Source organism: Equus caballus, chromosome 2, assembly GCF_041296265.1.
Source record: "Equus caballus isolate H_3958 breed thoroughbred chromosome 2, TB-T2T, whole genome shotgun sequence".
NCBI lineage: Eukaryota > Metazoa > Chordata > Mammalia > Perissodactyla > Equidae > Equus > Equus caballus.
In genome coordinates, this window is record NC_091685.1 from 15,673,166 (window position 1) to 15,683,633 (window position 10,468).

At 60.5% G+C, this 10,468-nt stretch overlaps 1 protein-coding gene across 1 annotated transcript; it reads left to right on the forward strand.

The window, feature by feature from the left end:
- The first annotated feature begins 818 nt into the window (after window positions 1–818).
- Window positions 819–8,396, forward strand: CLDN19 (claudin 19). Its single transcript, XM_070260168.1, has 6 exons — window positions 819–998; window positions 2,040–2,448; window positions 3,639–3,803; window positions 3,903–3,987; window positions 5,785–5,937; window positions 6,707–8,396. The coding sequence occupies exons 2-6, from the start codon at window positions 2,226–2,228 to the stop codon at window positions 6,753–6,755; spliced, it is 675 nt and encodes a 224-aa protein (XP_070116269.1). The 5' UTR covers window positions 819–998; window positions 2,040–2,225; the 3' UTR covers window positions 6,756–8,396.
- Window positions 8,397–10,468: the final 2,072 nt, after the last annotated feature.

The window sequence follows — 10,468 nt, forward strand, 5'->3', positions numbered from 1 at the left end:
TCAGACCAGAACAACCCCTGGGTCTTCCTTACAGAGAGCCACTGCAGAAGGCAGGAGAAGGAGCCCCCACCCAGCCTGGAAAGAGAGCAGGCCTGGCCTTTGGGGAATAACCTGTGCTGAGTGGCTGCCATGTGCTCCATCAACCATCACGACTCCATGAAGCAGACGTCCCCTTTAGAGGTGAGGACGTGGCCTCCACAGCCAGCTCAGGTGTCAGTCACCTCCAAGGAGCACGTTATGGCTGCCCCACCTCTCCCAGTCCTCCCAAGAAAGTCAGAGGTGTGGGTGATCATGGTGCTAACGCCACACAGAGCTGGTGGGAAGGCCTCCCCTGCTTCCTAGCTGGGGGCGGGTTACCTCTCAGCCTCAGCTCCTTCTGGGTGAAGGCACCGCCCCCTGCGAGGTTGCCCTCAGCGTTAGATGGCCAGCACACAGAAAGGGTGCTCACTGTGTTCCCGGGAGTCTCCCTCCCCAATCTGGGCTCCAGCAATCTGCTCCGCTCCCCTAGATCTGACGGTCTCGTCATTGTCTGTGGGAGAAGAATCTGAGTTCAGGACCGACTCCTCTGCAGCTGCTCCAGGCCCCACTTGCTTTTCAGGGCCCGCAGGCCGCCGGGAAGCAAGTCTGTGTGTACACAGAGCTGTGTGGCCCTGGCCTTCTCAGCACAGAGGGCTGCAGGGGGGCCCAGCGTTCACAAGTGGAAGCCAGAAGTGGGCACCCCTGACCCCTCAGGGTGGACCACTCCCCCCACTCCTCCCCAGCCCCCTCCTCCTAGCTGGAGTTGCAGGCCATACCAGGGGCCCACGCCTTGGGCGGGCACACAGGGCGGCCATTGTCTGTGCAGTGCCTGGCACCCTCTCGTTTGCATAGCCACGTGAAGAATGTGAGGGAGCAGGCTGCCGACAGACCCCTGCAAAGGGGAGCCAGGCTGCGGGGGAGGAAGCAGGCTGGGGTCGCAGCAGCAGGACCCCGCTTTCCCCCAGTGCCGTCCAGGACAGGCGGGTGGGCCTCTGGGGATGGCGGGGATGGCTGGGGGGCTGGCGGGAGTGGGAGCAGGGTTGTGACATTCCCCCTGCACCCACGCCAGGCAGAGCCCATGGGGCCAAACTGAACGTGAGGAGATTGCTAATGAGGTCGAGGAGAGTTAAACATTCCCCTGCTCCAGAGGGCTGAGCTGGGATGGGGGTTGGTGCTGGAAGGGCAGCCTGAACCCCAGGAATGCACAGAAGCCGCAGCTCCCCCGCCAGGCTGTTCTGGAGCTGGGGGCCGGGGCCGGTGCCTCAGGCCCCAGCAGGAGCTGCTAAACCAGCCAGCAAGGGGATTAACGGGGCTGAGCAGTCTGCCTTCCTTCGGGCTGCTGCCAGAAGGTCGGTGCTGTCTCCCACCTCCCTGCCAGGCTCCTTGCTGGCTGGCCGCCAGCTCTGTCCAGCCTTGATGGGGTCCCTCTTCTGCCCCAATCAGATCTCAAACAGACCCCACTGTGCATATTTCCCTGGTCTGGCTTCCTCTGTTTTTGCTATACACGGCCTCCGGGGTACCCAGGAACCCCTGTCCCCAACAGCCCCTCCCCAGCCCAGTCTCTTTATATCTGGCCTCAGACCCCTAGCCAAAAAGTTCTGCCTGGTGTCCAACTCTAGTATTACCTGCTGCAAACTGGAACTCAATTTCTTTTGCGTCCTACAGTCAGAGGACAGAAAACCCGAAGGGTCATATCAGCCAAGTAAGGGCAAAGTCCATCATCTCAGGCCTGGGGCTTGGGGTAGGAAGCAGGAGAATTTTAGGGCACTTTCATCAGGTTTCTAAAGGGGTTTCCCTGGGCCTAAAGGCCCTGAGGGCAGGCAGGGTCACTCCTCCCAGCCCCTCCCTTCTCTATCCCTGGAGCTGGGCAGGCGCAGGGTACCCACCTGGGCCGTGGCCCCGCCCCCCACCCCCAGGGGGCTGGGCATGAGCTTTGCTGGGGACCCTGCCCTGGCTTAGGCAGCCAGCACTGTGGGCGGGCCCTGGCCTTTCCAGCCCCTGGGCCTCCCCCTGCATTCTAGAGCCGGAGCCGCTGCCTTCGCCGCTGCCGCTGCTGCGCCACCGCCACCTCTCCTTCTCAGCCTCTGACCGCCCACTGCACCCCCACCCCCAGGCCAGCTGCTCCTCTCACCTGGCCATGACCCCAGCCCCCCAGGGCCCCTGACCCAGCCCTGAGCCCTGGGACCCCCGGCCCCCTCCCCTGGGCCATGGCCAACTCGGGCCTCCAGCTCCTGGGCTACTTCCTGGCCCTGGGGGGCTGGGTGGGCATCATCGCCAGCACAGCCCTCCCGCAGTGGAAGCAGTCCTCCTACGCGGGCGACGCCATCATCACGGCCGTGGGCCTCTACGAAGGGCTCTGGATGTCCTGTGCCTCCCAGAGCACCGGTCAGGTGCAGTGCAAGCTCTACGACTCCCTGCTCGCCCTGGAAGGTAGGCCTCGTGCCAGCCGGGCCGGGGGCGGGACGTGGGGGAGGGGGCGGTCCGGAGCCAGCCTTCCTGCGGTCGTCGCCATCTGCCCTGGGCTCCACACGACAGCCCCCTGCCCCCTGTGCATTTTTGAAAATCCAGGCCAGCCTGGTGCCCAGCGGGGGCAAGGGCTCTAGGTCCTGGCAGCCGTGGGTCCAGATCTCAGCTCTGCCGCTGTAACCTTGAAGGAGCCACTACCCCTGTCTGTGTTCTGATGTCCTGGTCTGTAAAGGGGCACGATGACTCTATGGGACTGTGGGAGGCCCAGATGCATGCCTGGAGCTCAAAAAGGCTCAGGCAAGATCCCTCCCTCTGCTTGCCCCGTACCCTGTATGCCCAGATGCTGTGCGCATGCAGCGATGTGCCCATCCTGCTGCCTAGGCAAGTATGCCCACACTCAGTGCACCTCCAAACATACACACACACACTCATGTGCACGCACAAGTGCTCAAGCAGGCAGGCTCCTCTCCCTCTCCTCCTGGGGTGTGGAGTTGAACCTGACAAGTTGGCTGGTAAGCAGGCCCCACTGCAGCTCTCTCCCTGGCTCGGAGCTGACCCACAGGCCTGAGGCGGGCTGTTGCCGCACAGCCCCCACAGCGCCAGTCCAAGCAGGTCATCTGGCCTCTCTCAGGGACTCAGGAACCCACAGAGCATCAGGCATATGGCTGCTGAGGGTGACTCAAAGGGCAGAGGGGAAGGCAACCAGAGTCCAGAATGACCCTTGGGGAGGTGTCCCTGCCCGAGGGCCAACCTGGGCTGAGCTGGGCCTCAGACACTTTCAACTCCTCCTTCTGCTGAATCTGAAAGGCCACCCCCAGTGCTTGGAGGGGGGCAGCCCAAAAGGGAGTCCCCCGTCTGTCCTTGTTCTCCGCCCCCCAACCTTCCCAGGCCAGAAAGCAGCAGATGAGAGAACTCAAACTACCTGTCACCGTCACCGCACACCACCCGCAAGAGCCAGCAAGGGGGAGTGAACAGTGGGGTTAAGCGAGAAGCTCAGCCCACACCCTGTCCTCACACCTTGTTGTCACTTGTGTCCTCACTATCCCCTCACATCTGCAGCCCAGGAGGAGCCTCCAGCTCCAGCCCCTCCCATCTGGGCTCCTCCCACCAACTACTTCTCCCACCACTGGCTCAGTACCCCCCACCTCGCCCAGGTCACATCCAGTCAGCGCGAGCCCTGATGGTGGTGGCCGTGCTCCTGGGCTTCGTCGGCATGGTCCTTAGCGTCATCGGCATGAAGTGCACCCGGGTCGGAGACAGCAACCCCATCGCCAAGGGCCGCATTGCCATCTCCGGGGGAGCCCTCTTCCTCCTGGCAGGTGAGTGCCCCTGGCTCCTTCTCCACCATCTTGGCCATGGCAGGTGGCCCCACCCTGAGTGGCCAGAGCAGGGCTGAGCATCCTCTCCTTGGTCCTTAGGCCTCTGCACTTTAACGGCCGTCTCGTGGTATGCCACCCTGGTGACCCAGGAGTTCTTCAACCCAAGCACACCTGTCAATGCCAGGTGAGTGCCAGGGCATGGCTTGCGAGGGGACGGGCAGGGCCTCCCAATCCACCTCCTCTGGGGCCACTGGCCTTTGTCCAGAGGGGCAGTTGGAGGGTGAAATAAGGGACAGGGCCCAGGTGCTGTCACGGAGCGGCCCTCTGGAGGGGGAGCCAGGCAAGGTGTGGCCAGGCCCTCCAAAGGGGCAGGAGGCCTGTGGAGGACACCCCAGGAGCAGCGGGCACCTGCAGAGAGCTAAGCACCCTGGCTCTGGGTTTAAGTCCCGGCTCTGCCAGTGCTGGCTGAGTGATGGGCAAGTTCCTCCATCTTTCTGCACCTGGGTTCCCCCCCGTAACATGGAGTCAGGACCCGAGGAACCAGCTCACGTGTGATCCTGACGGTTCAGTGGGATGGTGCAGCTCAGGGATTTGGCACGGTGCCTGTGCCCTGGAGACCGCTCAGCAAACCCGAGCTGTTATCCTGCAGGAGGAGCAGTTACTTTGGGTGGGGCATTGGGGGGATGAGGATGGAGAAGTGATAACAGCAGATCAGATGGTGGCGGGCCTTGTGGCACAAGAAGGTTTTGTTCCCCATCCTGGGGGGGAAGGCAGCAGACAATCCCTCCGCTGTGATGTGCAGAGTGGCGGGGAGGGGGCAGGATCAGTAAGGCGCTGTTGCAGAGGTCTGAGCAGAGGGCCTGGGGCAGGGGGACCAGCCGTGGAGAGTAGCTTCAGAGAGATTGAAGAGCTTGAATGGTCAGGACTTGTAAGGCCGAGGGTGTGGGGGTTGAATAGGGGGCTCTCTGGAACTCCTGAGCCCATCCTGGCTCCTCCCTCACCTCTCAGCTCTGCCCAGAGCAGAGAATGGGACAGTCTCAAGCCCAGACATCCCGACAGACCTTGAGACCTGGGGTGGAGAGAGGATGAGAAAAGATGCCTGGGCTGTCACAGTTGGGAGGGCTCCCTGGAGGAGGCAGAGGTGTGGAGTGGGGAGGAAAAGGAGACCTCAGGCATGAGGCTCATTCCCTGGAGCTGGCAGCTCTAGCTATGCAGACCTGCCAAGCGAGAGGTGGCTCAGCACAGAGATGGCAGGCCGGCACACGTCCCTTCTGGGCTCCCCAAAGCTGCCTGGGTTGCAGGCTCTGTGCTGGCGCCTGGGGACATGGATGAATCTGGTGCTGTCTGCCCTCAGGCACTCCCCAGGGAGCCGAACAAGTAAGGGACTGAAGGGCCACCCAGTAAGTGAGAGCAAGGTGGGCCACACAGAGGGCACAGGGAAAGCCCCCACGAGGAGGTGGCATCTGATCTGGGCCCTGAAGGCAACGGAGCACAGGAGGCGCAGAAGGGGGCGTTTCTAGGAGGGCATGCCTCATGCAAAGGCACAGAGGTGGGGAGGCCTGGGGCACTGCAAAAGGTGCTGGGCTGCCCAGTGGGGCCTGTAAGTGGAGAGCCCAGGGAGGCAGCCAGAGCCCCGGCTGGGAGTTCTGTGGGCCAGACGGTGACTGAGAGAAAGAGATGGCGGGACTGCCCTGCTCCTCCTCCACAAGACCTGGTGGATACTCCCTCTACTGGCAGGAACAGGCCCACCTTGGGCCTGGGTCACCCTGCGTGGTGTTGATACACTGGGGTGGGGACAGGAGGAAGGATGGGCATTCACCCCAACTTATCCAGAGAGACTGAGGAGGCTGGGGAGGCCCCCATCCTAGCACCCCACCCCCTGCCCGTCCCCTGCCGGGCCGAGGTTCTGGAGCCCCTGGGGAGGGCTGAAGCGCGGCCTGGTGGCAGCCACACCTGATGGCGTCCTCCCAACCCCTTGCAGGTATGAGTTTGGCCCAGCCCTGTTTGTGGGCTGGGCCTCTGCCGGCCTGGCCATGCTGGGGGGCTCCTTCCTCTGCTGCACGTGCCCGGAGCCCGAGAGATCCAACAACAGCCCGCAGCCCTACCGGCCCGGCCCCTCAGCTGCGGCCCGAGAGTACGTCTGAGCCCCTGCCCGTGCCCAGCGGCCTCCCACCCAGCACTCCACCAGCCCTGCAGCACCCTGGGCAGGGCCAGTAGGGCACAGAGTGTCTCCCAAGCTCTGTCTAGGGCTCTGAGCAGCTTGTCCCCAACACAGGCACCCACCCTGCACTCTGAGACCCAGACCCAGACACTCAGAGAGAGGCCGGATGCAGGAGCCCGCCCACAGGGGCAGGACAATTCCAGGTACAGGCGCGGGCCTGTCCACACACCAGCCCGGGTGCCGGCCCTCTCCCCAGCCGCCTAGTCACTCACCAGGGGGCTCCAGGAGTGTCTACTCTGTGCTGGGCCCTGGGGACGCAGCAGGAAAGATGGACTGTGGTGCCCAGTGCCCTGGGGAGGCCAGAGCCCTCCATCCCCCACCCCACCCCGGGCCCACGGGCTCCCACAGCAACCCCATAAAGGAGGCAGTGCCAGGATGAGGAATGTCCCTATGTTATAGAAAGGAAACAGGTTCAGAGAGACCAAGAGGCTTGGCCCCGTTTTCTCTGAGTCCAGCTCTCGGGCTCTTCCAGTATGCCCAGCGCTGTGTGGACACCCACACAGATGGCTGGGCCAGACCATGTCACCCCTGCCCCCAGGAACAGGCCCCAGGCAGGGCTGCTGTGAGGGCCCAGGTCTGACCATGCTGGCCAGTCCCTGTGTCTGGGCCTGAACCCCACAGCCCTTGCCTCCCCACACTGTGGCTCCCTCAACTAACCAGCTCTCTCTCTTTTGACTTTCAGACCAGTTGTTAAATTGTCTGCCTCCGTCAAGGGCCCCCTGGGTGTGTAATGTCCAGGTCCCCAGCCTGGCTCTGTCCCCCTGCTCACCTAGACTATGTGTTTGGTATTTTTTCAAAAGAGAAGTGAACATCCAGCCCCAAGTGTGGTGTCATTTGGTCTGTCCCCGGCATGGCTAGATTGGGGGCTGGCTCAGAGAGGTCAGCGCTGGTCCCTGGGGTCCTTGGGCATAAAGCTGGGGTGACAGAGGTCCAGGGTGGGATACACAGAATACCCAAGGCTGATCAGGAAAGAATTCAGGGCCCCTGCCCCCCTGCCCAGCCTGACTTTGGGCCTGACACCAGGCTCTCCTTGAAGGGAGACCCACCTGAGGACTGGCCCTGTCTGAACAGAGACACAGCCCGCCCCTGTTACTCTGCCTCCCTGGGAGGCCCTGCAGCCAGGTGCTGGGGATCAGAGCCAGCGTGAGGGGACACTGGAGGAGCTCGCCAAGTGGAGAGAGACTAGGGGAAGGATGTTAGGGCCTTTCAGGCTTTGGGATTATCCTGAGCAAGGTTGGAAGCCCCCAGCTCTGCTCCCACAGCAATGCTGCCCCTTTCTCCCACCCCCCTTCCTGCTGTCCAGTCTGCTGAGGTCCTGCTGCATCCCTGCCCTGGAACCAAAGGAGGGAGGGGGTGGCCTGAGGCTGCCTGAGACTGTGGCTGGAGCTCCATCCTCACCCAGGGGTGCAGTCAGAGCTGCAAGGGCTTTTGGTCCTGAAGTACGGGTACCACCCCCTTAGTTTAGAAGCTGGAGATGCCCTCAGAGGAATGTAGGGAACTTAACCGGATCAGCCCTGCCCCTCATGCTCAGGCCTCTCCCACCCCACCTCTCCTCCCTGGACCCTGAGTCTCTCTCTGGCCACTGCCCCCTCTCGCTTCCATCTGGAAAGAGCTATTTATAACCACCCCTTGACTTCCCCATGGCCGCCTCAGCCAGCTCTGTTCTGGCTTCCTCCACCACCTGTCTTGTGATCACATCTCCCACCAAGTCACCAAATCCCAAGGACACAGCTCAACCTTCTCCCTGGAGCTCGACTCTGAGAGGTGAAGTAAGGCAAGATGACTGTCGCCCACGCTCCAACCAAGGGTGGGGACGGGAGGAGAGAAGCGATCGGTGGAGCTGCTGTGGGATTGTCCGCACAGTGACCTGGGCCTGCCAGCTGCAGCACATCCACGGGGGCACCTCAGGAGCAGCCACTTCATGCAGCCCATCCAGCCTCTGGCCAGAGGAGGTGGGCACCTGACCCTAAATGGGTTCACCAGAGTCCTGCCCCTCAAATGATGAATGAGAACTACAAAAGAGTCGCTCGGGGTGCCCGAGCTATAACGCAGCGGTTCTCAGCCCTGGGTGGGCGTCTGAGTCACTTGGAGAGCTGAGGCCCAGCCTCCCTCCCTGGACATCCCGGCTTAATTGGCTCGGGGTAGACCTGGGTATCTGGGTCCAGGCAGCCCCCAAGGGCAGCGAGGTGTGGTCAGCACTGAGGGCACTTCTGTGGGGCCTAAAGCTCAGGGCTGTGAGGGTCTCAGGGGGGAAAGGCGTCTCCAAGAAGAGGCGAGGAGAGGAAAGGCCTGTCTCCTTGTGCCCTTCCTGAAACCAGGCTGTTCTGAGAGATTCCCACATCCTCCCAATAAACAGATCCCATGCCGCTGAAGCAATTCTGAGTTTGATTTCTGTCGCACGCAGCCAGAAGAGCCATGACTGACACCGAATTTGGAACCTGGGAACTGAGTGTCGCGGTGAGGGTTCCTGGCACGGGTGCCACTGAGCAGGGTGGGATGTGGGGCCCAGAGGCTCCCTGTCCCAGGCTGGGGACTTGGCAATGCTCTCTCTGGTCATGAGGCAGTTGGCCTGGAAACCGCGTGTTGTCTCTTGAGGCTCAGGGTCCTCCAGAGGTTTGGGTCTTGGTGGGAAGATGTTGGGGTAGAACGTGCCGGTGGCTTCTTGGTTTCAGGGACAGGCTGCGGGAGAGGCGAGCTCCATGCCAGCGGGCGGGCCTGACGGCAGGGCGGGAACAAGCTTCAGTCTGATCCTTGTGAAGGGAAGCAGGGATGGCCGGGGAGTCGAGAGGGCAGTCAGATAAGCACATAGAACCCGATGAAGACACTGGTAAATGACGCAGCGGGATCCTGGCAATGGGAAGGAGATGTCTGGGAGAAGTTAGAGGAGTTTGCAAAGCCTGGTCCCCCAGGCCTCTCCTGAAGCAACCTCTCTCCAGTATCCACATCAAGTTTGCCTGGACTGCCAGCCGGTGGCAGAGCCAACTTTCCTGGCCTCCTGACTGGGCTCCTGTTTACTGTCCCAGCCCCAAGGCTAAAGGATTGGGAGGAGACCCAGGAAGTGGGGCTCAGACTCAAAGGGCATGATCCTAAAGCTTTTGCTATTATTAGCAGAGCTCTCAGACTGAAATTGGCAGGGCATGGAACACGGTTTTAGGAGGAATATCCCTGTGTGCTCAACCCCTAAGGAAAGCCGCAGACCCAGGGAACATGGCCAGAGAAGGTGTTCAGCGAAAGGGAGGGACCCGGGCACTGGCGTAGCTGACCAGGACTCACCTGCTGCCTGGGAAGAGGCTGGAAAACCACGCGTCTGAGAACAGGGATATGGATGCATGTCAGACGATGGCAATGAGTTAGTGTTAATTTTGTGTTGTATGCATTGCTAATTGCGTGTGGTAATGACACTGGTCTTTTCTTTTTTTAATCCTCGTCTGGTAGAGGAGCACAGTGAAATGATATAATGGCTGGATTTGCTTTAAAATACTCTAGCAACACAGAGGTCAAGGGCAGAGGAAGTTATAAGACTGATAAATGCCAGTGGTACTTCGGGGTCACTCTACTCTGTTTGTGTGTATGTTTGCAAATGAAAAAAAAAGGGCTAAAAATCCATCTAAGCTTTGACGGTTGTATCATTTAATATACCCCCGCCGACCACAGGAGTGAGGGTGATGAACATTCGAGAGACTCTTGCTGCTCCAAGCACCATCCTCCTACGGCGGCATCCCATCACTGGAAACTTGTTAGAAACAGAGTCTCAGGCCCCCAGGCCGAGTGACATGAGGAGGTGTTTCCCCGGGCAATTGGCGCGCAGACTGAGGGTGGAGGCGCCCTGGTGTCGGCTGTTGGAGGCCGTGTGGTGCTTCTCTTCTAGATGAGAATTTCACTTACCTCGGTGTCCTCCATCATTTGAATATTAGGTATTTTGAGAGTGGGTCAATTTATGATTTCATCCAGAGCTGGCAAGTCTACGGGGAGGCACAGGCAAACCTGATCGAGGCGAAACTGGAAATGAAGAACGGACAACACCCAAAGCTGTGCTTCCCAACTTTCTCTCCTCAGAGAGCACAGAAAAAGAGTATTTGATTCAGTTTATGAGAATACTGCAGGCAGTTTTATTCTGGACAACCCTCCTGTTGAAAACACTGACGGTGTTAGGAAAAGTGTAAAACACTCTTCAAAGCATCGCGGCGCTGACGCTGTGCTGTGGAATCACCACGTCAGACCTGAGAAGCTGGCCTTCCCCCTCTGGGCCGCATGGTGGCCCACGAGGTCACCACGAAGCTGAGGAGGCCTTGGCTGGCAGGGTTGAGGACTGGTTCCATAGAAGGAGATTGAACAAATAAGTGAATATACCAGAGATAATGGGAGTCAGGCTTCTCACTGCCAGAGAACAGATTGACAAAGATGGACAGGGGAAAGATTAGGATAAATCCTGTGGTGTTGGATT

Bases quoted from the DNA above. Each gene is read 5' to 3' on its own strand.
- CLDN19 (XM_070260168.1), top strand. From the start codon at position 2,226: ATGGCCAACTCGGGCCTCCAGCTCCTGGGCTACTTCCTGGCCCTGGGG. The intron at 2,449-3,638 runs GTAGGCCTCGTG...CACCTCGCCCAG, and splicing joins CTCCCTGCTCGCCCTGGAAG to GTCACATCCAGTCAGCGCGA. The intron at 3,988-5,784 runs GTGAGTGCCAGG...AACCCCTTGCAG, and splicing joins AGCACACCTGTCAATGCCAG to GTATGAGTTTGGCCCAGCCC.